The sequence below is a fragment of the Pseudophryne corroboree genome, chromosome 4, assembly GCF_028390025.1.
Source record: "Pseudophryne corroboree isolate aPseCor3 chromosome 4, aPseCor3.hap2, whole genome shotgun sequence".
NCBI classification, from domain to species: domain Eukaryota; kingdom Metazoa; phylum Chordata; class Amphibia; order Anura; family Myobatrachidae; genus Pseudophryne; species Pseudophryne corroboree.
Genome location: NC_086447.1, coordinates 155,375,919 through 155,402,813, shown reverse-complemented (window position 1 = coordinate 155,402,813; position 26,895 = coordinate 155,375,919). Strand labels below are relative to the sequence as shown.

General features: G+C 45.4%; 1 protein-coding gene across 2 annotated transcripts in view; it reads left to right on the top strand.

Annotated features, from left to right (window-relative positions):
• Positions 1 to 26,895, top strand: part of NCK1 (NCK adaptor protein 1) — a 270,866-nt gene that overhangs the window by 173,097 nt on the left and 70,874 nt on the right. The window contains exon 1 of one of the 2 annotated variants that reach the window (XM_063915506.1): positions 11,503 to 11,603. The exons of the other annotated variant lie outside the window; for it this stretch is intronic. Within the exon in view, the coding sequence (XP_063771576.1) occupies positions 11,570 to 11,603 (34 nt within the window). The 5' untranslated portion in view covers positions 11,503 to 11,569. Of the gene's footprint in view, positions 1 to 11,502; positions 11,604 to 26,895 lie in introns of those variants that run through there. 2 annotated transcript variants of the gene reach the window in all.

Below are 26,895 nucleotides of genomic sequence, written 5' to 3'. Positions count from 1 at the left end.
ATGGCTCCTAGTGGACCCGTCTATACACCATGGTACTAAATGGAACCCCAGTATCCTCTACGGACTACGACAAAAGGATTTACCGGTAGGTAATTAAAATTCTATTTATTTTCCCTGAAAGAAAATGTATAACAAAATGTATTGTATAATACTATTGGGCAGATCTAATTAGCCGTAGGTTGAGTCGCACGGTCTGTTCTCACTGATAAAGTGCCCAGAGCTGTAAATCTCTCCTAGGGTGTTGGTAATACATTAAATCATGTGTCTTCAACCTGCGGCTAGGGTTGCCACCTCATCCCTTTAATTCTGGACACACATTAATTACACAGGTTCTGTGGCTGATTAAAACCAGGTGAAATGGAGTCTTGAAGTCAGCCAGCCACATAACCTGTGTAATTAATGTGTCCACAAATAAAGGGATGAGGTGGCAACTCTACCTGCGGCCCTCCAGCTGCTGCGGAACTACACATCCCAGCATGCCCTGCCTCGTTTTAAGATTCCTCAATAGCAAAACTGTGGCAGGGTATGCTGGGATGTATAGTTCCACAGAAGCTGGAGAAGACCAGGTTCAGACAGGTTGAAGACCCATGCATTAAATAATGCATTAAATAATGTATATACGTTAGGAATGCAATATGTGCTATTAATGGCAATAGATGTGAAAATGAATGATATATGAAGATGTATGCACCCCTCCCACCCCCACCTCCCCCTGGGTATGGGACTCAGGGTCGACACCTATTGGTCGACAGTGGCTAGGTTGACACTAGAATAGGTCGACATGAGTTTCATGTTTTTTTTGGGTTTAGTTTTCTTTTTAAAGTGACAAGTAACCCCAATTAGTGCACCGTGTTCCCTCACATGGCTCGTTAAGCTCGCCATGCTTCGGGAAAGGTTACCGTTCCCAATCACAGTCCAGTATGAAAAAGTTCAAAAAAAGGAAAAAATATGTTTAAAAACTTGTGTCAATGTTTTTGCATGTTGACCTATTTCTAGTGTCGACCTCACTGTGAACCAGTAGGTGTCGACCTAATGGATGTCTACCTATGTGGTGTCGACCCAGAGTCCGAATACCGACCCCCCCCCCCCCCCCCCCCCCTTTCCTAAAATACTACTCATATTTTTTTTATTTACTTATTTATTTACTTCATTAAAGTGTGAAATGGATCATATAAGTCAGGAAAGATAGCATGCCGTCTACAGGTCACACTTGTGGTGTGTGAAAGGACTGCTGTACAGTGTAATGAGAAGGATGCATCAGAGACTAAGGAAAGCCCCTGTTCCTGAGCATACTGTCCGCACCCTTCTGGCACAGCAAGCTTTCCTTAATATCTAGAAGAAAGCACACCCTACTTTATAACGTGATGTAAGCATGGTTAAGCCATTTGTCTTTACCCTGGGCCATAGAGGTTGTGGTAGCAGCTGGCTGAGTCACTGATTTGGGCTGTCTCTGCAATGCGCTAGTAAATACCTGCTGTGCACTTGCCTGACATCATGCAAATAAGGCAGCTCGCAGTCTGCCTCACAGTCCCCTGGTAATGTTGAGGTTGACTTTGACTGATTGTCGGAGCCCCCCCAGGCCATGTGCATCTAGGCTGTTATCTACATGTTTATACAAGTCGGCCTCCAGCCCCAAGCTGCAAGTCCTCCAGGAGGTCAGCATCCTGTGACCTTGCAATGTCTCCTCCTACCTCCCCTCCCTTCCCCTTGAATTTTTGTGAGCAGTTGTCAGAAATAAGATCAGGACTGTTCAACAGGTTTCCGAATTAACCATTTGAGTGCCGGTTCCATAGTGCTAAGGGTGGACAGAGAAAAAAGAAAATCCTTAGAGCACTCTCCAAGCATTAAGGTTGTGCTATTCTGGTCCGTGCAGTCTCTCAGTGGTATGTATTCAGCTGGAACCCCTGATGAGCAGACCTGTGACCAGTATCTGGCTTGCTGTAATGTTGTTGTGCCCGGTGACTGACAGGGATGCAGTAAGGCACATTTGTGATGCAAAGAACGTCTGCACACACAGGACCAAATCATCTATCTCATTACATAGGGATCTGATTAGGCCGTGTTTTGTCACTATGTGGGTATGTCTCTTGAAATGACTGACTCCTAATACTAACCATTTTGACCCAGAGCATTACGGACGCAGTTATTCATAGTATCCAGATTTCATGGTCTCCAAGTGCTCTCTCCTGGGTGCTCAGAGTTCCTCCATGGTCCAAAAAAACATCATGATCAGTTATGTGACTTCTATGTAAATTGGTCCTTGTGTGTGTGTGTGTGTGTGTGTGTGTGTGTACAGCTGGTAGTTTGTCAGCTACACAGGCAGGAACGCATGTGAATAATTAAACATGGATTATACAGCGCTTTGTACCAGGTTGCTGTTATAGAGCATATAACTGTACCCCTATGCAAGGTAATAGAGTGTGACCGTTTTTAGACTGTACAGCATTCTGATTCTCCGTTAGATACAGCTGAGCAATTTTACTGTGCGTGTGCCTAAGTCGCCCTGGGCATGCGTCCGGAGTCGTGCACACAGATTCACTGTTGCGATTGAGACGCACGGTCTCGGAAATGTATTGGGTGTTCTAGGGCAGTGACTGGCAGGAGAGAGAGAGAGGGGTGGCTATGCGTACGCACTGCGATGGTCTATCTTATGGGCATGTTATAGGGTTCTCACTGAACTGGTTACGAACGCAGACACACAATCTCTCATTGGCGACTATACTTTGACGGACAGTCTGCACCTAGCATGGTGATGGTGCAACCGATGGTTGCGTACTAAAGACTCGCCAAGCGTGATTGCAGCATCAGAAGACACTGACAGTGGGTGTCGGTCCGTGCACAATTAGATGCACGCATGTACACCAGGGAAAGGCTTGTAGCGGTGTCGGCATAAAGTGGCAGACGTGCGACTGACAGAAGATGCAGACGTGGGCCCTGTAGCTCGGAGAATCCATCCCTAAGCCTCTTAATTTGGTAAAAGTGATTGAGGCATGAGGCATAAATCCTCTTAATTTCTCTAACGTCCTAAGTGGATGCTGGGGACTCCGTAAGGACCATGGGGAATAGCGGCTCCGCAGGAGACTGGGCACATCTAAAGAAAGCTTTAGGACTATCTGGTGTGCACTGGCTCCTCCCCCTATGACCCTCCTCCAAGCCTCAGTTAGATCTCTGTGCCCGAACGAGAAGGGTGCACACTAGGGGCTCTCCTGAGCTTCTTAGTGAAAGTTTTAGTTTAGGTTTTTTATTTTCAGTGAGACCTGCTGGCAACAGGCTCACTGCATCGAGGGACTAAGGGGAGAAGAAGCGAACTCACCTGCGTGCAGAGTGGATTGGGCTTCTTAGGCTACTGGACATTAGCTCCAGAGGGACGATCACAGGGCCAGCTTGGATGGGTCCCAGAGCCGCGCCGCCGGCCCCCTTACAGAGCCAGAAGGCAGAAGAGGTCCGGAAAATCGGCGGCAGAAGACGTCCTGTCTTCATCAAGGTAGCGCACAGCACTGCAGCTGTGCGCCATTGCTCTCAGCACACTTCACACTCCGGTCACTGAGGGTGCAGGGCGCTGGGGGTGGGGCGCCCTGAGACGCAATAAAAAAAAACACCTTGGATGGCAAAAAATGCATCACATATAGCTCCTGGGCTATATGGATGCATTTAACCCCTGCCAGAATATACAGAAAAACGGGAAGATAGGCTCCGCCCCCTTATCGGCGGCCTTATCTCCTCAGCACACTGGCGCCATTTTCCCTCACAGCTCCGTTGGAGGGAAGCTCCCTGGCTCTCCCCTGCAGTCACTACACTACAGAAAGGGTTAAAAAAGAGAGGGGGGCACTAATTAGGCGCAGTATTAACTATACAGCAGCTATAAGGGGAAAAACACTTATATAAGGTTATCCCTGTATATATATATAGCGCTCTGGTGTGTGCTGGCAAACTCTCCCTCTGTCTCCCCAAAGGGCTAGTGGGGTCCTGTCCTCTATCAGAGCATTCCCTGTGTGTGTGCTGTATGTCGGTACTTTTGTGTAGACATGTATGAGGAGAAAAATGAGTGGAGACAGAGCAGATTGCCTGTAATAGTGATGTCACCCCCTAGGGCAGGGGTGGGCAATTATTTCAGCTGAGGGGCCACTTGACACTTTCTTGTCAGTATCCGAGGGCCACACATAAAATAGCAGCTCCCCCCCCCCACCCACGTGCCAAAAATATAGGGACGTGGCTTCATGTGGAAGGGGCATGGCCAAAAAATAATACAGATTCATATTAGGCTGCTCAAAATTCTCCATTACTCAAATTGCGCCACACAGTAGCGCCACTTAAACACATTACACCAGGTAGAGCCCCTTTTACACACATTATGGCAGTTAGAGCTCCCTTATACACAGTATGGACGGTATAGCCCACTTTTTACACAGTACGGAAGGTAGAGCCCCCTTTCACACATTACAGCAGGTAGAGCCCCCTTTTACACATTAACATTTTATTTGGGATAATCATTGCACAGCAAGCAAATTATCCAGTGTATTATGGCCCCTGGGGAAAGGTGTGACACAGTAATAGAACACGGGGATGTGACACAGTGATAGAACACGGGGGAGTGACACGGTGACAGAACACGGTGGGGGTGACACAGTGACAGAACACGGGGGTTGACACGGTGACAGAACATGGGGGTTGACACGGTGACAGAACATGGGGTGACACAGTGACAGAACACAGGGGGTGACAGTGACAGAACACGGGGGGTGACAGTGAAAGAACACGGGGGTGTGACACAGTGACAGAACACGGGGGAGTGACACGGTGACAAAACATGGGGTGACACGGTGACAGAACACTGGGGTGTGACACGGTGACAGAACATGGGGGGGTGACACGGTGACAAAACATGGGGTGACACAGTGACAGAACACTGGGGTGTGACACGGTGACAGAACAAGGGGGGGTGACATTGTGACAGAACATGGGGGGGGTGACACGGTGACAGAATACGGGGGTGTGAAACGGTGACAGAACACGGGGGGTGACACGGTGACAGAACATGGGGGGGTGACATGGTGACAGAACACGGTGGGTTTGACACGGTGACAAAACATGGGGTGACACAGTGACAGAACACTGGGGTGTGACACGGTGACAGAACATGGGGGGGTGACACGGTGACAGAACATGGGGTGACAGTGACAGAACACTGGGGTGTGACACGGTGACAGAACATGGGGGGGTGACATGGTGACAGAACACGGTGGGGGTGACACGGTAACAAAACATGGGGTGACACGGTGACAAAACATGGGGTGACACAGTGACAGAACACTGGGGTGTGACACGGTGACAGAACATGGGGGGGTGACACCGTGACAAAACATGGGGTGACACGGTGACAGAACACTGGGGTGTGACACGGTGACAGAACATGGGGGGGTGACACCGTGACAAAACATGGGGTGACACGGTGACAGAACATGGGGGGTGATATGGTGACAGAACATGGGGGGTGACACGGTGACAGAATACGGGGGTGTGAAACGGTGACAGAACACGGGGGGGGTGACACGGTGACTGAACATGGGGGGGAGACATGGTGACAGAACATGGGGGGGTGACATGGTGACAGAACATGGGGGGGTGACATGGTGACAGAACATGGGGGGGTGACACGGTGACAAAACATGGGGTGACACAGTGACAGAACACTGGGGTGTGACACGGTGACAGAACATGGGGGGGTGACACAGTGACAAAACATGGGGTGACAGTGACAGAACACTGGGGTGTGACACGGTGACAGAACATGGGGGGGTGACACAGTGACAAAACATGGGGTGACACAGTGACAGAACACTGGGGTGTGACACGGTGACAGAACATGGGGGGTGACATGGTGACAGAACATGGGGGGTGACACGGTGACAGAATACGGGGGTGTGAAACGGTGACAGAACACGGGGGTGTGACACGGTGACAGAACATGGGGGGGTGACATGGTGACAGAACACGGTGGGGGTGACACAGTGACAGAACACAGAGGGGTTGATAAAGCGAGAGCTAAAGATCTCTACCCCCCCCAACCTAAAAACAGTCAGACGCCACTGCCCGCACACACAAATATACACACACTAACACACACACTTTTCTTTCTTTCACTCACTTTTTCCACTGATCTGGCTGGCAGTGCAGGAAGGATTGATCTGCAGCAGCCTGGCTCTTGTCCCGTGTAGCTCCGCCCCTTGAGGTCCGTGTAGCCCCGCCCCCTCGTCGACACGTAGCTCCGCCCCCTTTTCGGCTGAACACAGCCGTTGTCACTGGGGACTCTGGAGGCGGGAGGAGGAGACTACAACGCAGGCGCCGTGCAGCAGCAGCAGCAGCAGCAGGGGAGACAGGCGCCGGCAGCTTGGAGGTACTGCAGAGCAATGACAAGCAGCTCAGCTGGTCGGGCCGCTTGTCATTGCTCGCTGGTGGGAGGCAGTGGGCCGGGCAGGATTGGTTTGCGGGCCGCATCCGGCCCGCGGGCCGTATTTTGCCCACCCCTACCCTAGGGGGTCGACACCTGAGTGGATGAACTGTTGGAAGAAATTACGTGACAGTGTCAGCTCTGTATAAAAGACAGTGGTTGACATGAGACAGCCGGCTACTCAGCTTGTGCCTGTCCAGACGTCTCATAGGCCGTAAGGGGCTATAAAGCGCCCGTTACCTCAGATGGCAGATATAGACGCCGACACGGATACTGACTCCAGTGTCGACGGTGAAGAGACAAATGTGACTTCCAGTAGGGCCACACGTTACATGATTGAGGCAATGAAAAATGTTTTACACATTTCTGATAATACGAGTACCACCAAAAAGGGGTATTATGTTCGGTGAAAAACTACCTGTAGTTTTCCTGAATCTGAGAAATTAAATGAGGTGTGTGATGATGCGTGGGTTTCCCCCGATAACAACTGATAATTTCTAAAATGTTATTGGCATTATATCCTTTCCCGCCAGAGGTTAGGGTGCGTTGGGAAACACCCCCTACGGTGGATAAACGCTCACACGCTTGTAAGGGCTCTAACCTCTCCTGAGATGGCCGCCCTTAAGGATCCTGCTGATAGAAAGCAGGAGGGTATCCTAAAATGTATTTACACACATACTGGTGTTATACTGCGACCAGCAATCGCCTCAGCCTGGATGTGCAGTGCTGGGTCGGCGTGGTCGGATTCCCTGACTGAAAATATTGATACCCTAGATAGGGACAGTATATTTTTGCCTATAGAGCATTTGAAAGATGCATTTCTATATATGCGTGATGCACAGCGGAATATTTGCCGACTGGCATCAAGAGTAAGTGCGTTGTCCATTTCTACCAGTAGAGGGTTATGGACACGTCAGTGGTCAGGTGATGCGTATTCCAAATGGCATTTGGAAGTATTGCCTTATTAAGGGGAGGAGTTATTTGGGGTCGGTCTTTTAGACCTGGTGGCCACGGCAACAGCTGGGAAATCCACGTTTGTACCCCAGGTCGCCTCTCAACATGAGAAGACGCCGTATTATCAGGCGCAGTCTTTTCGTGGACAAGCGGGCAAAAGGTTCCTCTTTTCTGCCCCGTGACAGAGGGAGAGGAAAAAGGCTGCAGAAATCAGCCAGTTCCCAGGAACAGAAACCCTCTCCCGCCTCTCCCAAGCCCTCAGTATACGCTGGGGCTTTACAAGCAGAATCAGGCACGGTGGGGGGCCCGTCTCAATGAATTTCAGCGCGCAGTGGGCTCACTCGCAAGTAGACCCCTGGATCCTTCAGGTGATATCTCAGGGGTACAAATTAGAATTCGAGACGTCTCCCCCTCGCCGTTTCCTAAAGTCGGCTTTACCGATGTCTCCTTCTGACAGGGAGACCGTTTTGGAAGCCATTCACAAGCTGTATTCCCAGCAGGTGATAATCAAGATACCCCTCCTGCAACAGGGAACGGGGTATTATTCCACACTGTGGTGGTACCGAAGCCGGACGGCTCGGTGAGACCGATTCTAAATCTAAAATCTTTGAACACTTACATACAGAGGTTCAAATTCAAGATTGAGTCACTCAGAGCAGTGATTGCGAACCTGGAAAAAGGGGACTACATGATGTCTCGGGACATCAAGGATGCTTACCTTCATGTCAAAATTTACCCTTCTCACCAAGGGTACCTCAGGTTTATGGTACAGAACTGTCACTATCAGTTCAGACGCTGCCGTATGGATGGTCCACGGCACCCCGGGTCTTTACCAAGGTAATGGCCGAAATGATGATATTCCTTCGAAGGAAGGGAATTTTAGTTATCCCTTACTTGGACAATTCCCTGATAAGGGTAAGATCCAGGGAACAGTTGGAGGTCGGTGTAGCACTATCTCAGGTAGTGTTGCGGCAGCACAATTGGATTCTCAATATTCCAAAATCGCAGCTGGTTCCGACGACTTGTCTTCTGTTCCTAGGGATGATCCTGGACACAGTCCAGAAAAAGGTGTTTCTCCCGGAGGAGAAAGCCAGGGAGTTATCCGAGCTAGTCAGGAACCTCCTAAAACCGAGCCAAGTCTCAGTGCATCAATGCACAAGGGTTCTGGGTAAAATGGTGGCTTCCTACGAAGCAATCCCATTCGGCAGATTCCACGCAAGAACTTTCCAGTGGGACCTGCTGGACAAATGGTCCGGGTCGCATCTTCAGATGCATCAGCGGATAACCCTGTCACCAAGGACAAGGGTGTCCCTCCTGTGGTGGTTGCAGAGTGCTCATCTTCTAGAGGGCCGCAGATTCGGCATTCAGGACTTGGTCCTGGTGACCACGGATGCCAGCCTGCGAGGCTGGGGAGCAGTCACACAGGGAAGGAATATCCAGGGCTTATGGTCAAGCCTGGAGACATCACTTCACATAAATATCCTGAAGCTAAGGGACATTTACAATGCTCTAAGCTTAGCAAGACCTCTGCTTCAAGGTCAGCCGGTGTTGATCCAGTCGGACAACATCACGGCAGTCACCCACGTAAACAGACAGGGTGGCACAAGAAGCAGGAGGGCAATGGCAGAAGCTGTAAGGATTCTTCGCTGGGCGGAAAATCATGTGATAGCACTGTCGGCAGTATTCATTCCGGGAGTGGACAACTGGGAAGCAGACTTCCTCAGCACGACCTCCACCCGGGAGAGTGGGGACTTCACCCAGAAGTCTTCCACATGATTATAAACCGTTGGGAAAAACTCGACAGGTATTGCGCCAGGTCCAGGGACCCTCAGGCAATAGCTGTAGATGCTCTGGTAACACCGTCGGTGTACCAGTCAGGGTATGTGTTTGTGTTCCCTCCTCTGCCTCTCATACCCAAGGTACTGAGATTGATAAGATGGAGAGGAGTAAGCACTATATTCGTGGCTCCGGATTGGCCAAGAAGGACTTGGTAACCGGAACTTCAAGAGATGCTCACGGAGGATCCGTGGCCTCTACCTCTAAGAAGGGACCTGCTCCAGCAAGGACCCTGTCTGTTCCAAGACTTACCGCGGCTGCGTTTGACGGCATAGCGGTTGAACGCCGGATCCTGAAGGAAAAAAGGCATTCCGGATGAAGTCATCCCTATCCTGATCAAAGCCAGGAAGGATGTAACCGCAAAAACATTATCACCGCAATTGGCGAAAATATGTTGCGTGGTGCGAGGCCAGTAAGGCCCGACGGAGGAAATTCAACTGGGTCGATTCCTACATTTCCTGCAAACAGGAGTGTCTATGGGCCTGAAATTAGGGTCCATTAAGGTTCAAATTTCGGCCCTGTCAATTTTCTTCCAAAAAGAACTAGCTTCAGTCCCTGAAGTTCGGACGTTTGTAAAAGGGGTACTGCATATACAGCCTCCTTTTGTGCCTCCAGTGGCACTTTGGGATCTCAATGTAGTTTTGGGTTCCAAAAGTCACATTGGTTTGAACCACTTAAATCTGTGGAGTTAAAATATCTCACATGGAAAGTGGTCATGCTGTTGGCCCTGGCCTGGGCCAGGCGCGTGTCAGAATTGGCGGCTTTATCCTAAAAAAGCCCTTATCTGATTTTCCATTCGGACAGGGCGGAATTGAGGACTCGTCCTAAGTTTCTCCCTAAGGTGGTTTCAGCGTTTCACCTGAACCAACCTATTTGTGGTGCCTGCGGCTACTAGGACTTGGAGGACTCCAAGTTGCTAGACGTTGTCAGGGCCCTGAAAATATAGGTTTCCAGGACGGCTGGAGTCAGGAAATCTGACTCGCTGTTTATCCTCATCTTGGGCGGCTGCCCGAGGGGTCTCGGCTTTACAACTTTGCCGAGCAGCTACTTGGTCAGGAGCAAATACGTTTGTAAAATTCTACAAAATTGATATCCTGGCTGAGGAGGACCTGGAGTTCTCTCATTTGGTGCTGCAGAGTCATCCGCACTCTCCCGCCCGTTTGGGAGCTTTGGTATAATCCCCATGGTCCTTACGGAGTCCCCAGCATCCACTTAGGACGTTAGAGAAAATAAGAATTTACTTACCGATAATTCTATTTCTCATAGTCCGTAGTGGATGCTGGGCGCCCATCCCAAGTGCGGATTGTCTGCAATACTGGTACATAGTTATTGTTACCAAAAACTCGGGTTATTGCTGTAGTGAGCCATCTTTTCTAGAGGCTCCTCTGTTATCATGCTGTTAACTGGGTTCAGATCACAAGTTGTACGGTGTGATTGGTGTGGCTGGTATGAGTCTTACCCGGGATTCAAAATCCTTCCTTATTGTGTACGCTCGTCCGGGCACAGTATCCTAACTGAGGCTTGGAGGAGGGTCATAGGGGGAGGAGCCAGTGCACACCAGATAGTCCTAAAGCTTTCTTTAGACGTGCCCAGTCTCCTGCGGAGCCGCTATTCCCCATGGTCCTTACGGAGTCCCCAGCATCCACTACGGACTATGAGAAATAGAATTATCGGTAAGTAAATTCTTATTTTATACATGTACTAAAATAACTTTCTGCAGAAAATGTAATAAAATTATACATTATGCTGGCATGGATTATTGAAAGGTCAAAAAAATTGTAAAGCTTTATTAATGTTTGTTTACTTATTCTCCTTGTTTCCTTTTTAATATAAGCCCAGGTTTGTTTCCAAAAGATCGGATTGTCCTTTTACCTTTCCCAGCGTGTCGTTACCCGACTTGTTTTGTGTATGGGATTATTGTAACATATGTCTTTATACATAGTGTATATTTACATGTGGTTTTGTTACTTAATATAAATTGTGTCACTCCTGCTACCAATATTTATCCAGTGAGGGCATGCTGGTACTTGTGGTTCAACAGATTACATAAACTTGCCCTGAATTGTTGTGTCTAGAATTACTTACAAGAAAATGCAAACAAAAAAGTTATCCTGAAAAACCACAGCCCCAATGAACAGTGCTTTCCTAGCCATCCTGGGACCTGTAGGGTTAATTCAGGGGTAGGATTGTCCATAAGAATTGACTGTTTCCGTAGGAAGGGCCAGGTCATGTGACTGCTGCTCCAGCTTCCCCCACCCCAGGGGCAGGAAGTTTCAGGCTGTGCTCCAGAGAGACACAACTTCCAGAGATCGTAGACACTGGGAAGAAAGCATGGATCTTCCAAACCTCTTCAGACACTGGTTCAGTAAGTCAGCCCGCCTGGAGACTCTGAGTCTCTTCTCCATGTTATATTTTTTGGCTCCGTTGTGTTCTGTAACCACCCATCTGCCTGTAGACAAAGCTTCTCTATAATCGCTGCTTTCCCAATGCATTGTGGTTGAGAAATGTCCCTCATTGTCTCAGTGCTGAGCGCAGGAGGTCACCCATTCACTGAGTGCAGGTGAAATGTCACTAGCAAACGCTGCCTGTTAATGTGTGTTCCTTTAGCTGTTCCTAAGGGCTTGTATAGAGTCCTGGCGTACGCCTGGGTAGAAGCAGACCTTGCTTGTAAATGAGTTTTCAGACATTTCTGTCTAATGGGGTGTGTTCTGTCCCTACAGAGCTGATGTCATCCATGCTATTCTAGGCTTTTCATGTAGTAGCTATAAATATAGAGATGCAGTTTTTACACATTGCTAATATTATTCAGTCTGGACTCGTTCACATATACTGGGGGAGCGTTAAAAATTAGTGATGCATTATTAAAATGTTTCCCATGTGCTGTGGTTGTACACGTACGATCTGTACTAGTAACATGCGTTAACGCATAAGCAATCGCTCATTAAAATTTACAATGCAGAGGGAGGGAGTAGCAATATAATTTTACCTGTCAATGCAGTAATGTGCAGATGGGTGTGAATGATATGTGTATATATAATATGTATGTGTGTGTATATGTATATATGTGTGTGTATATGTACAGCGTTTAGAAGGCGGCACTCACGGGACTTCATACAAATGAATTAAAGACTCCTGAGTCCGTTCAATTCGTTCTACATTTCGGTGTCTCCACCTTTATCAAGAACTCCATCACAAGTGTACAAACATACCTTATATACACCAACATGTGTATGTATATACAGTATGTGTATATATATCTATATATATGTGTGTGTGTATATATGTGTCTCACGATACGGCGGCACTCCCCTTCACCTCCGGGACTGATTTACTTAGTGGACAGCTATGTAAGAAATGTACATTGTTGTATTTGGTATCCTGAAGACAAAGTATAACTTTGAAACGTTGATCTTACACAGGAGTGTGTGGAGTCTTTTTTGCCTACGAGTGCCGCCATATCGCGAGGTGGATGTGGCTATGACAAATAGCCGTGGATGGGCACCAGGCGCAGTATAGTGATGGTATTAGTGGAGTGCCTGCCAAAGAAGGATAATATATCTATCTATCTATCTATCTATCTATCTATCTATCTATCTATCTATCTCCATATATACTGTATATCCAAAAATGACTGGCTCTCGGTAGACTGTTATATAGTATTAAATGTATTGTCCAAAGTCAGAGTTTCAGGGGCATAAGTTTGTACTTTTTGTGCTACATGGTCCTGATGACGGGACTTATGCCCCTGAAACGCTGACTTTGGCTAATACATTTAATACTATATAACAGTCTTCCGAGTGCCAGTCATTTTTGGATGGATATTTATTACTGGACGGGGCACCGGCCCAGGAAGGCTTATTTACTGGCACAATAGGGGTTAATGCAGTAGTGCAAAGGTCCTCTTAATTAAGGCTTTGAGACACTTTCAGCAAAGGCTCCAGTAGACTTTGGCAACCAGTTGTGGACAGGAAATGGAAGTGAAGTCAAAGCTCCCGGCAGGATTAAGAGGCACAGAGAAGGGGTTAAGCAGTTGTTTTTTTGGTGTAAGACTATTTAGGATTAAGAGCTTTCTGCTGTGTAGTTCCCCATCACAGAGACCCCAATGAGGAACTGTCTAGCAGATCTGTAATGTGTAACATATGGCTTTCCTCCAGTGGACAGCAGCACTACCCCACACTGACCTCACTGCTTTTCACAGGGCTCCCAGGAACAGCAGTAATGCTGGCTGTGACCCCGCCTGCAGTCATGCGTTCACCTGATATCAAATATAAGAGTGAGAATGTTACCATCTGTATATAACTCTGTGGAGTTTTATGTTGGCTGACTACTCCTTTATGAGAGCAGTGGTACTGCTTTTCTCTGGCTTCTTGTGACTGCATCTAAAGGGAGAAGTGGAGGTTTTGCCTGCAGCTACCAATCCTATTCTAGCTATCACTTATCTAGTACACTGTAGAAGATAGCTAGAATGTGATTGGTTGCTATGTGCAGTACCTCAACTTTGTACTTTTTTTTAGAAGGTTGGATAAATCTAGAGGGGGATATGTCACTTTTATAATGTGCATAGACGGGTGTGGTATGGTATGCTGGCGACCAGCATACCGGCGCCGGAATCCCGACCGCCGGCATACCGACAGCGTGGCGAGCGCAAATGAGCCCCTTGCGGGCACGGTGGTGATTTATTCTCCCTCCAGGGGGGTCGTGGACCCCAAAGAGGGAGATAAAGTGTCGGTATGCCGGCTGTCGGGATTCCGGCGCCGGTATACTGTGCGCCGGGATCCCGACAGCCGGCAAACTAAAGACCACCCGTATAGACTATACTAGCAGTTGTCCATTCATAGTATTTTGTATAGGTTACACCAGAGTTAAGCATCTCCATCGGAAGTAGAACCACAAGCCCCAGCTTGCCCTGCTACCTACAACCAGTCGCATCATTTACGTACCATGTGTAATGTGGTGACCCATGGTGTGCATTTGAATAGATGCTATGCACTTGTAGTAACCTCTATAGGGTCATGGGTTGCTATGCTCCCAGGTTTTGTTCTTGTAGTCCGCTTTGAGGGCAGTATTAGAGATCTGCCATACAGGTCCCTGAATGCACACTTTTACCTGTGTGCATTCAGTGAACGGTATTTGTACTATGGCAGGGGCACAAATACAATGCCAGTAGCTGAGAATAGATGTAAATAAGTGTTACAAGTAGCGATGAGAGGTTATCTTGGTAACAGGAAACATCTGCAGGCTACAGGAAAGGAGTTACAATGTGGGATCAGTCAGCTGGGACAATGAATGGTCCCTTGATTGAGACAGGGCTCCATTATGCCATAATAGATTTCCTGCCCGATGGTCCAAACATCACTACGGAGTGTGTAGTCATATATGTTTTCTAACCAACAAAATGGCGTCAACTGTGTGTCGCGCAAGCAAGAATTTCTTAGTGTTGCGTCTGGTATCATGGATTGATTAAATAGAAGTTTATTTTACTTGTTTGTAAACCCAGCATGCTGCGCTCTTGGCAGGGAGACACGTGATCTAATCCAGGGCAAGGCAATGTGTGGCGCTCCAGCTGCATTTAGAAATACACATCCCAGCATGCCTTGCCACAGATCTCCTTTTTGCCCATGATCAGAATTGCAGGGCATGCTGGGATATATACTTCCACAGCTATTGGAGTGCAGCATGTTGCCTACCCCTGGTCTAAACCATGCAGTCTGCCTTTCTATTGAGATCTCTGCCTGGCAGTGTAATATTCTTACAGCAGTGACCTGCATGGTCAAACTGGGGTCATGAGATACTATTTATGTGGATTCCTAGTCATGAGATTGTCACAGGCAGTGAGTGTGTTCTGATGCTCGATAGATGCTCCATATAATCTGAATATATACGTATAGTTGTGCTGTATGCCACATGGCCATTTTCTGTGACTTACTCTATGGAAGTTAATACATAAATATTATTGGTCAGTATTTCCTCAGTTTATTATTACTCCTAGCAGTACTATTATTCTATATGATGTAAGCTTCTGCCCTAAAATGCCAACTCGTACATTTGCCCTGGAATAGAGTGCCTGGGTCTGGTTATATGCTTACACATACTTGCTTAGTCTCTGATGCTCCATACTGCACGGTGATTCTACTTCCTGCCTTCTGTCCTGTGTATTTGTTACTGCAATGTGATCTCAGAGTTGGAGAAGGAGGCCACTGAAAGATTGAGTTATGCTGAGAATTGTATGTTCTCTAGGATAAATTTGCCTCTACACTCCAGTCAAAAGCAGGTGATCAGATTCAGGAGCAGATGTATTAAGCCTGGAGCAGTGATGAAGTGATAAGTGTAGGTGATAACGCACCAGCCAGTCATTACAGATTTGAAAAATGACAATTAGGAGCTGATTGGCTGGTGCGTTACCACCTTCCACTTATCACTGTTTTGTCACTTCTCCAGGCTAAATACATCTGGTGTGGTATGGAATGTAGATATTAACTAGGTCGACATGGTCTTGGTCGACAGGTCAAAAGGTCGACGTGAAGTTTTTTTGTGTCGTTTTCTTCGTAGAGTGACCGGGAACCCCAATTAGTACACCGTGTCCCCTCGCTTCGCTCTCCATGCTTCGGGCAAGGTGCCTTGCTTGGTATCCGTTCACATGGTCGACCATGTTATGGTCGACAGTCATTAGGTCGACCACTATTGGTCGACATTGACATTATCGACATGGACACATGGTCGACACATGAAACGGTCGACATGCGTTTTTTTTACTTTTTTTTTCTTTTGGGAAACTTTTCCATACTTTACGATCCACATGGACTACGATTGGAACGGTAACGTGTGCCGAGCGAAGGCACCATGCCCGAAGCATGGCGAGCGAAGCGGTGCACTAATTGGGGTTCCCAGTCACTTTACGCAAAAAACGACACCAAAAAAAGTTAAACTCATGTCGACCTTTTCATATGTCGACCTTTTATGTGTCGACCATTTCATGTGTCGACCATGCCAATGTCGACCAATAGTGGTCGACCTAATGACTGTCGACCATAACATGGTCGACCATTCATACCGGAACCGCCTCGCTTCGCTCGGCACAGGTTACCGTTAAAATAATTTGTGAAAAACATGTTGACCCTTTGACCTGTCGACCTAGAACATGTCGACCTAGAGACCCTGTTGACCTAGTTACTGTCGACCAATAGTGGTTGACCTAGATAGTGTCGACCTAGTTACTGGATCCCAAATACATCTGCCCCTCAGTGTTTAGCATCCACAAGCTGCAAGTGACCAGGGGAAAGGTCAGTAGGGAGAATTGAGACATTAGCATATGGGGCCGTAATGCACACAGTTTGGGGGTGGGGAATGGGATGTTTCACTGTGTAGCCTGGCGCTCATGCACAAAGTTGTGCCTGTATAATTTAGTTATGTTGTGAGCATTGTCTTAAGCCCCGTACACACGGGGAGAGATGTGTGGTGAGTGATCTATCAGTGACCGCTCAGCACACATCTCTCCCCCCACTCAGCACACAGTGCCATGGGGGGGGGGGGGTTAGGCTCTCATTTCACCCAGCCAGTCTAGCACCAGCAATAGCAGGGCCGCGCATCGCTATCGTTGTAGTGGGTACATACGGAGAGATCCGTGCTTAACTTCTAAGCAGTCTAGTCAGATTGCTCAGAATTTAAGCATGTATCTCTCTGTGTGTACCCCCCTTTAGAGATGGAGTTGAGGTAATGGGGCAGAGTGTTCCCTTTGTGGTTTAATCACCGTTATGACCCTTGTGGCAGAGGAGTATGCAGTTTCTGGACAGGTAATTTGGTTACAGTGCAGTTTGAGGTTTCTAGATTCAGAGGTTCTGATATGTACATCACAGTACCAAAAGACAGCTGGAAAGGAAAGGTTTCCGATCTCTGCAATGTATTACAATTTGCGGTAGCACAGAAAGTATCTGTTTAAATAATGAACCAAACCACTATTTACAATTAAAGTTTCAAAAACAGTGTGCTGCTGAGATAATATATAGCCCCGTGGTTTCCAAACTCAGTCTTCAAGGCACTCTAAAGGTGTGTACACACGGTGAGATAAAACTGTAAGATTTTCACTATATAGTCAACATCTTAAGGAAAGTTTGTGCAAATCCAAAGGTGTTAGGCAGCTTGCGATACAGATTTGATCCCAATGTGCCCTCCTGCGGGGTCGGTATCGCAAGGCTAGGTAGACTGTGCTAGGTAGACTGTGCCAAGTCAGTCTTGACTATCTAGTGTACTATCTAGTACAAAGTATAGTCAAAATAGTAATTAAGTCATCTGTGTTTAGGGCATGGATACCCTTAAAACCTGTACTGTTAAGGTGCATACACATGGTGACATCCTTGCTATGCCTGATTTTGACTATGCGATTTGCCTTCAACTCCCCCAGAGCCCAGATAGCACTGATTTTGACTATCTGTACTTGAGATTTTGTCTATGTACGATTTTGAGTGAGTGCCAATTTCAGTCCCTTTGATTGCACCATCTGTGCACGAATATCATGGATAGCCTTACAACTTGTCCAGTTAGGTTGCTTTGAGGACAGTTTGGGAACGCTGAAACAAGTTGAGTGTTTCTATTCTATGTCCATCCGCACCTCTTCAGCAGGTGTCATGTTATGAGGGAGGTGCTTCTCTAGCAAAACAGGCAGAGTATGAGTGACTGCTTTCTCTACTTGTTTGAGTATAAATGCATTGTGTGGATTCCTTCAGAGGCAGGGCCAGTGGTCACTTGTTAGCACAAATTTCTTCTCTGCCTTGTGACTTATGATACCCATGCCTTAACCATGTGTAGTGCTACAGCTGCCTATTTCTGAGGATATTAGAGGAAGGAGGTAATGGTTCCTTTTTAATAAAGGCGCATTGGGAAAATAAGCTTTAAACCAAATATAATAATGTATACGTTTCAGGTACATTTATTCGCATGTTTAGATTTGAAGTTGCAGCGATCACAAAGCGTTGTTTGCCTGAATATACTTTAAGCTTGTTTTGAAAAAAAAAAATCCTAGGCATTTAAAAGTCAGGATTTTGTGCAAATGGCTGTTTTTCAGGTGTTTAGATTGTCATACCAAGATGTCTTCAAAACCGCATGTGAACACATCAATGGTTAGGTATAATTAATCCTGCCTATAGCATTACCAGAATTAATAGTGACCCTGCATGCAAAAAGATCTCTTAATAAAGGATTAATGAGCCTTAATCTTGCCTGCATTTGGTCAAACCTTTTGGTGCTATGTACCACACTGCCTGTTATGTGACCTTGTATACAAGGCCTAAAGAACAGGATTCAGATGTTCTCAATTTGATAGCTCTTCATTTAGAGAACTACAGTATAGGCCTTATTCAGACCCTGTCGCAACTGCTGCGATCGCACAAACAGCCACTTACTGGCTGTGCAGCAGCTGTAGTTCGCATGCACAGACGGTCATCATGCAGTTGCATCCTGGAAGAATGCTATCGCATCATGATTGACAGGCATTGTGGGGGAGTGTCACGGGAAACACAGACGTGTCATGGCCATTTTTGGGGCCAGTCGATGACTGCGTCTGCATTTTTTTGCCATTGGAAACATGGCGGCAGTGCCCCTGCATACGCAGCCATGTTGCGTAGGCAAGAGTGAACAACTATTTGAGGTTTTTGCAATGCAATTGAATTGCGATCATACCGTGGTGTAGCGCCACATATGCTGGCCGGCCTTGCCCTATGCTGGGCGACCCACCCTCCAGCATAGATTTTGGTAAGATTGCAAAATTTGCAACCAACTCTAAATAACCCCCCATATACTTACATACGTTTTCTGTACATCTGTACGGCTTGACTTGTTTATAGCTAGCACTCATAAGTTTCATTGCTGTACAGAAGGAATTAGTCAGATCTTTTGTCATTAGTTTTGAGGGATAATTACAGGATATGGACAGTGATGGGGGGTTGACTGTTGCCCTTCCATATGAAAATTGATTTGACATTCCCCAATCCTTTTTTTTTTTTTTTTTTAATACTTTGGGGTATATTCAGTAAGAGTCGAGTCCATTCCGACATGCAGTTGGAATGGACCCGACAACCCCTATTCAAAAGAGCGGCCAAATACGACTGTCTGATTTGGCCGTTCACTGTTTCCTGACCTGCAGCTGTCAGCGCTGCGGATGCGAGATGTCTGTGGCGTCGGGGGGACGGTAGTGGGGGGGGGGGGAGCAGCTGAGGAGACGTGGCGCACGGGGGAGGAAATGGGGGAAGCAGCGGAGGCTCACGGCAGTGTCCACCTGGCTCCAGCAAGCGGGACCTCGCTTGCTGGAGCCGGGTGGATGCTGCCGCTTGGTCCCTGCTCTCCCCGCTGCTCCCCCGTCTCCTGCTTTCAGTTCAATTATCTCAATCCGACTTTTTAAAAGTCTGATTGAGATTGTCGGAAACGGGGCTAAAACCTGTCTGGTTTGGCCCCGCTTCCGACAATGCACGCTGATCGGCAGCTGAAGCCGCCGACAAGTCGGGTTTCCCGACTAGTCGGAATAAATGGGGCCGTAATGAATAGGTTGGAACCCCTTCCTATCTAAAACTGTCGGAAGCTGCCGTCTTCCCAAGAAGACGGCAGCTTCCGACAGTTATTGAATATACCCCATATTAGGGGGGTGGGGTGTCAGTTAGGCACAGTAATTTACTGCTGGCTAATTGATACTTGATTCCCCGTGTCTGTTCACCCCACAGCCCTGAATAGACCTGAAGAGAAATCCCTCATAAATAGTGTCCTAGAACTTATCCCTGCTTCTGTGTGTTAATGCTGATTTTACAAGTTCACTACCTGGACATACAACTCCTCTACCATGGTGATGACCCATTCGAGATGAATTTGTGTGTGATCCTGATTAATAGAATACTCCGTTAAATTAACACTGGATGACTAATTTAATAATTTGAGTCCCTTAACAGTTCATTACTCTGAATAAAATGGTTTCTGAACCCGATAAACCAATACAATATCTGATGAAATTAGGTATTTTTATCACGGAAGGCAATCAGGATACAGACGCCGGAACGCAGACAGTTGACCATGCCGACAGCCGGAATACCGTCTCACAAGGGCTATTCTCACTCGTGGTTGTCCACAACACCCATAGAGTGGGAATAGATCCTTTGGCGAGCCCCCGCGCTCACAAGGGGACTCGCATCGCTCGTCCCGCTGCTGGGCGGAATGCCGCTGTCGGGATTCTGACAGCCGGGATTACATATGTATTCCGTTTATCACAAGAGGTCCTCCCAGCAGTTTGACTGTACTGTAAGAATGCAAGACACTCATAGGAGACCATTTTCTGTATAAATGTCTGCCTTCATCTGCTAGAAATATTAATAACCGTTTCCTATATAGCGCAGAAAATTCCATTTACAATTGGAAACAACAATGATAAAATAAGACTGGGTAATAACAAACAGTCATAGAGGTATAAAAGCTCTGTTCGCAAGCTTACAATCTATATTGGGATTTCATGGGTGGAAAAAACCCTACAACAATGTTATGACTTAATAGCTATGTGATGGATGTCTATTTGACTTTATGTAAGGGGCTATGTTTGAAGTTTTAAAATTGTGGAAGGTGCCTATTTTAGTTTTTCATGGCACGTTGGACGTTCCTTTGTTTAGGTTGTAAACAAAACCGTTTTGACCAGTAGTCCTGTTTACCACCCACACACAAGTTGAACTTACACCGTTACAGGATAAGGACACCTTTTTTGGTATATTCCTTCAAGTTCCAAATGGCTTCTATAGCGGCATGAAAAAGTTATTTGTCCTCTTCCTGATAACTTGCATATTTTGCGTTATTGTCTCTTAATTGTGATTAATTCAGATCTTCAAACAAAATTGAATACAAGACAAAGACAACCTGAATGAACGCAAAATACAGTATTTAAATGATCATTTCATTTATTGAAGGTGAAAAGTTATCCAACACTTATGTCTCCCAAGTGAACAATTAAATGCCCCCCCCCTAAACTTAATAACTGGTTGTGCCACCTTTTAGCAGCAACAACCTGTGTATGGTGGGTGGGAGTTTTATGGACCACTGAGGAGGGAACTGCTACTCCAGGACTCACTAAATTCTTCATTACTCTGGAACCCCCAGCACTTGAAAACTTGTTACATTTGACAGGCAATGTGTACAGTATGTAGTTTGTCTCAACTACAGTACATGCAGAACACAAAGGGGGATATCCAATTAGACAAATATAGAAACAAAATAAGGAGCGCTGTCACCAATAGTGAAGAATGTTAAAAATATATTTATTACCGTTATAACACACTATATTAAAACAAATGAAACCCTTTCTGCTGAAATGTTATCAAAGCTGCAATATAGCTAAAATGGTAGCTTTTTATTCTTAGGAGGCTCCTTTCATTATACTTAGAAGATGTTACAGTTCCTTGAAAGGTCCTTGGATGTACTTAAGTGAATGGAGAAATCTCCAGTGTGTGCACACTCCTCAGGTGGAACCACTAATGCAGAAGTTCACTATTGATCCTTTGTATCATTATATGATCCACTTGAATAATTTGTAAAAGGGTCCACTGCAGAATACAAATGAAATCAGATGATATATTTCTTTTACCTCCGTTCAAGCACTGAACTATAATGGTCAAATAATTAAGAGACTTTTCTGGGGTGCATAATTAAACATTCGTTTGATGTCTCAATTAGAATCGGAGCATAGCCCGTTCTATAGCAGCGTTCAGTTCATATAATATGCTTACCCCCGTCTCTATTAGTTCCGGACCCGCCGAGGTTTCATTCACCGATGCTGGCTCCGGCTGCCCGTAGCTTGTACTCTGTGTGAAGGATCTGCACGGAGCTTAAGGTTGCCTTGCTCCGACTGTGGTTCCCGTATGTGGATCAATCGATGGGGCAAAAATGGAGCCACCAGCATCAATTATTCAGCGGAAAAGAATGGCAGGATACTTAACGCGTTTCTCAGCATCAGAACAGGGGCTGTTTCCTCAGAAGTACCGCCTTTGTAATTCCTTGACCCTTTATACTCTTCCAATAACATTTAATTGCTAATACAGCTGGCTCATAATTATAAACAGCAGTGCAAACCTGCTATCACATGAATCACTCCAGATAGCATATGTTATAAAGGGACAAATTCAAACATATTAAAACGTATTAAAAACAATCCCTAATCAAAAAAGAGAGAAAAGGGCGTCTCACAGCCAAATAGTTACCAAGAAATTAGAATCAAATATTATTAAAAATCATTATACATATACAACATTATATAAACATTATTATATAAACATTATTATATAAACCAAATAGAATAAGATGAGGGGGACCCAATGGATTAAAAATAATTTATACCCCCCTCATGAATATATTTCTCATTATACTCAGATCTTTAAGTTTATATTTAATATACAAAATCCAGAACACTCAAAAAAATAATAATGAATCAACATCTCCTAGGTATATAATCATTTTATCATATTGACCTTATATAACTAATTGTATCCATTCATAGTGCTACTCAGATGGAATTCATCATGCTGAAAGAACTCTCCCGTCTTGGAAATGATGATAACATTATTTTTCTGGATGAAAAAACCCCTTATAAATATTAGAATACCCAACCCCACATAGGATTACATCCCATGACACCTAATATCTATTACCATTAAAAAACAATGATAATAAAAATCACCCTCAGCTGCATACAACCCATTGAGACTTAATTTGTTGGCACCTATTTAATATCTACAACAACTATTGATATCCTAGATATTATTTAGTTCTATGGTATCATTCAAACCCACTGGGGTCATGGTGCCAAGCTTAAAAATCCAGAATGCCTCTTTCCTACACAAATTCTTAAATCTATCTCCCCCTCTTTTTGTAGGGGGTACATGTTCAATAGCCTGTACTTTGATATCATTCAACTTTCCCTTGGGGCATTGGCTTACGTGTCTTGGTAGGCTGTGCATTTTGTTATCTTTCAGGATACACCTTCGGTGTTCTAAAAATCGAACATTGAGTGTCCTAGTGGTACGACCCACATATTGGACTCCACACCCACACGTTATAACATAGATGACATAACAGGTTTGACAATTTAAAAATGTACTTATTTCATATGTTGATTTATCCCCAAAAGAGGTGATTGTATCCCCCCTATGTACCGCATGAACACATGTGTGACACCGGGGTTTACTACAACGAAAAAAGCCCTTGGGTTTAGGTATTTGATTCAACCAATTCCCTTCACTGTTACCTTTAGCTGTAACTGATCTAAGCATACTGGGGGCTAGTTTAAGCTTGAGACTATCAGCTTTCCTAAATACTATCTTACGTGATCCCTCTAAATCCTTTTTCAAGTATCTATCTTGATTCAACAAACCATAATTTTTATTTATAATCCTTTTGATTTCTTGAGCTGATGAATTATATTTGGTTACAAAAGTTAATGGACCTTTTGAATTACTATCCTTTTTTGGGACAGCTTTCTTCACCGATTTGAGTAAACTTTCTCTTTCCATTGATTTTACTTCTAAAAGTGTATTTTCTAGAAGACTGTTGGGATAGCCTTGTTCGAGAAAAGATACCAACATTCCCTCTGCCTGTTTCGTAAAGTCCTCCTCATTTGAACAGTTCCTGCGCATTCGCATGAACTGTCCCTTGGGTATATTATTCTTCCAACTCTTATTGTGACAGCTCCCATAATGTAAATATTTATTACAGTCAACCTTCGTATAAGTAACAGTGTGTAATTGTTTATTCTCAACTTTAACCATAATATCCAAAAAATGTATAGTTGTGTCACTGACATTATGCGTGAACTTTAGATTATATTCATTATTATTAAGGTGTTGAACTAAATCAGTGACTGTGCTATCATCACCATCCCAAATAAAAAATAAATCATCAATAAATCGCCCATAGAAGACCAAGTTCGCCCCATGTCCGCCACCCCAAATGTAGGGTTCCTCGAACCGCCCCATATAGAGGTTGGCGAAACTTGGGGCGAACTTGGTCCCCATGGCTGTGCCCTGTGATTGTAAATAAAACTGTGATTCAAACAAAAAATAATTGTGATAAAATAAATTGTATGGAGGACAGTAAAAAATTCCGTAATGATTCTGGTACATTGGTGTCAAGAATTAAATAATGTTCCACTGCTAACATCCCCTCTTGGTGTGGGATGTTAGAATACAGAGCTTCAACATCACATGTTATCAATTTATATGTGTCCTTCCAGACGATTTGCTTAATTTTATTCAAAAAATCTGTGGTGTCTTTTAAATGAGATTGAAGTGATGTGACATATCCCTGCAGATGTGCATCAACAAAAGAAGATAAATTAGTGGTAAGTGACCCACCACCGGAGATTATAGGCCGACCCGGTGGTGTTGTGATATGTTTGTGGATTTTGGGTAAATGGTAATATATTGGAATAATAGGATACATGGAAAACAAAAAATTCCAGATTTCTTTAGATATAATACCATCAGTAAGAGCTGTGTCCAAAAGAGTTTTTAACTCCTTCTGAAATACTGGGGTAGGATCCTTAAGGATCTTCTTATAGAAGAGTTCATTATTCAATTGTCTTGTGGCTTCCATAAGATAGTCTTTTCGATTTTGAATCACAAGACCGCCCCCCTTATCGGCCTGTCTGAAGATGAGATCTATATCTGCAGTAAGCTTTTTCAAAGCCTGTCTCTCCTTCTTACTGAGATTATCTCCAAATATTTTTTTCTTTTTATCTCTAGACTCCACTTTTTTTTTTCTTGTGGATATCCAATTAGCCCTGTAAGTCTGCTAATCAGGGGTTACATGTTGCTGCACCAGGTGCCGACTCCTGACAGCTCCGGTGCAGCGCTGCACCTCTGGCTCCTCCCCGGTCACAAGACCGCTCCCCCGCCATGTGACCGGGAGCAGGGGAAGAGTGGGGATTCGGGTCAGGACGCTTCCCTGACAGGGGTCACAGTGCCGGGCTGCTGGCCCTCTGTGCAGTCCCAGCCTGCTGCGGCGGGCAAGGGACACTGCAGGTCGCCATGGCTATCTGTGATTTTGGCAAAACCAAATCCCCGGAAACTGCCCCGTTTTCATGCGGGACGTTGCTACTCACAACTGCCTCTCCAGGTTTGCGTTGGTCAGTCTGGAGCACAGTAGACTTTTTGCAATGGTAAGTGTACGTACGTACGCACGCATGCGCACACACACACTATACTTTATGCACCCCCCCCCCCCCCCCCCCCGGCGAGCTTAATTTATTAACATCTCCCCCACCCCTCAGACACCACGAACACGCACCTGCATAGTCAGTCACCAGTCACTGCCTCGCCTGGTTAGCCCAGCTCTGTCCCCATGGGAAATAGCTATATCTGAGAGGAGCTGCAGCCTCACAGTATACTGTAAGTCAAGTGCAGTGGTTTTCAAACTCTGTCCTCAGGACTCCACACAGTTCATGTTTTGCAGGTCACCTAGCAGGAGCACATGTGTATTCATTTCTCATTATTTCACTTGTGATTCTGTGAGGAGACCTGTAAAATATGCACTGTGGGAGGTTGTGACGGTCGAGTTTGAGAACCTGTGTTCTAGTGCATTACGTCTGCGCTCTGCTTCATTTAATAATAATAAAAAAACGTTGGTCTGCTAAATTTCGAGTCCCTTCTGCGGATGCCTTAGCACGGCCAGACCAAATGATTTAACTGGTCTTATACAGTCCGCGGCCCACCCGTGCAGTAGGGGTAGTATGAGAAGTTTAACTAGCACTGTGTTTATAGTCTTCCAATTCATATAAGTGCACCATTCCTTCATGTAGCCCAGTGGTTCTCAAACTATTTTGAATCACGGCGCCCTAGAGTATTGGAATTTTTCTCACTGCACCCCTAGGCCAAAAGCTTCTTATTGAGACATTTAGAAAAAATAACATGTTAAGTAAATTGTGTATATATGTCATCCTTAGGGTAATTTATGTGTGAGGGACAGGATTTGCTTCTGTTTGTCCACGCATTTTATGATTGGCAGCCACCAGCACTGGTTTTGCCTATTAAATTGATAATAAATACAGGTTGAGTATCCCATATCCAAATACTCCGAAATACGGAATATTCCGAAATACAGGCTTTTTTGAGTGAGAGTGAGATAGTGAAACCTTTGTTTTTTGATGGCTCAATGTACACAAACTTTGTTTAATACACAAGGTTATTAAAAAATATTGTATTAAATGACCTTCAGGCTGTGTGTATAAGGTGTATATGAAACATAAATGAATTGTGTGAATGTACACCCACTTTGTTTAATGCACAAAGTTATAAAAAATATTGGCTAAAATTATCATCCGGCTGTGTGTATAAGGTGTATATGTAACATAAATGCATTCTGTGCTTAAATTTAGGTCCCATCACCATGATATCTCATTATGGTATGCAATTATTCCAAAATACGGAAAAATCCGATATCCAAAATACCTCCGATCCCAAGCATTTTGGATAAGGGATACTCAACCTGTAGTAGAATTGGTCCTTGACCATCAACCTGAAGCATCCCTGCAAGTGTTCCTTGGCACCTGGCACACAGTTTGAGAACCACTGACTTAAGCACATCTGGCACTTTGCAGTCCAGGTGGTAATCATCTAAGGATAGTCAGTACTGAACTGCCCATGAGGTAT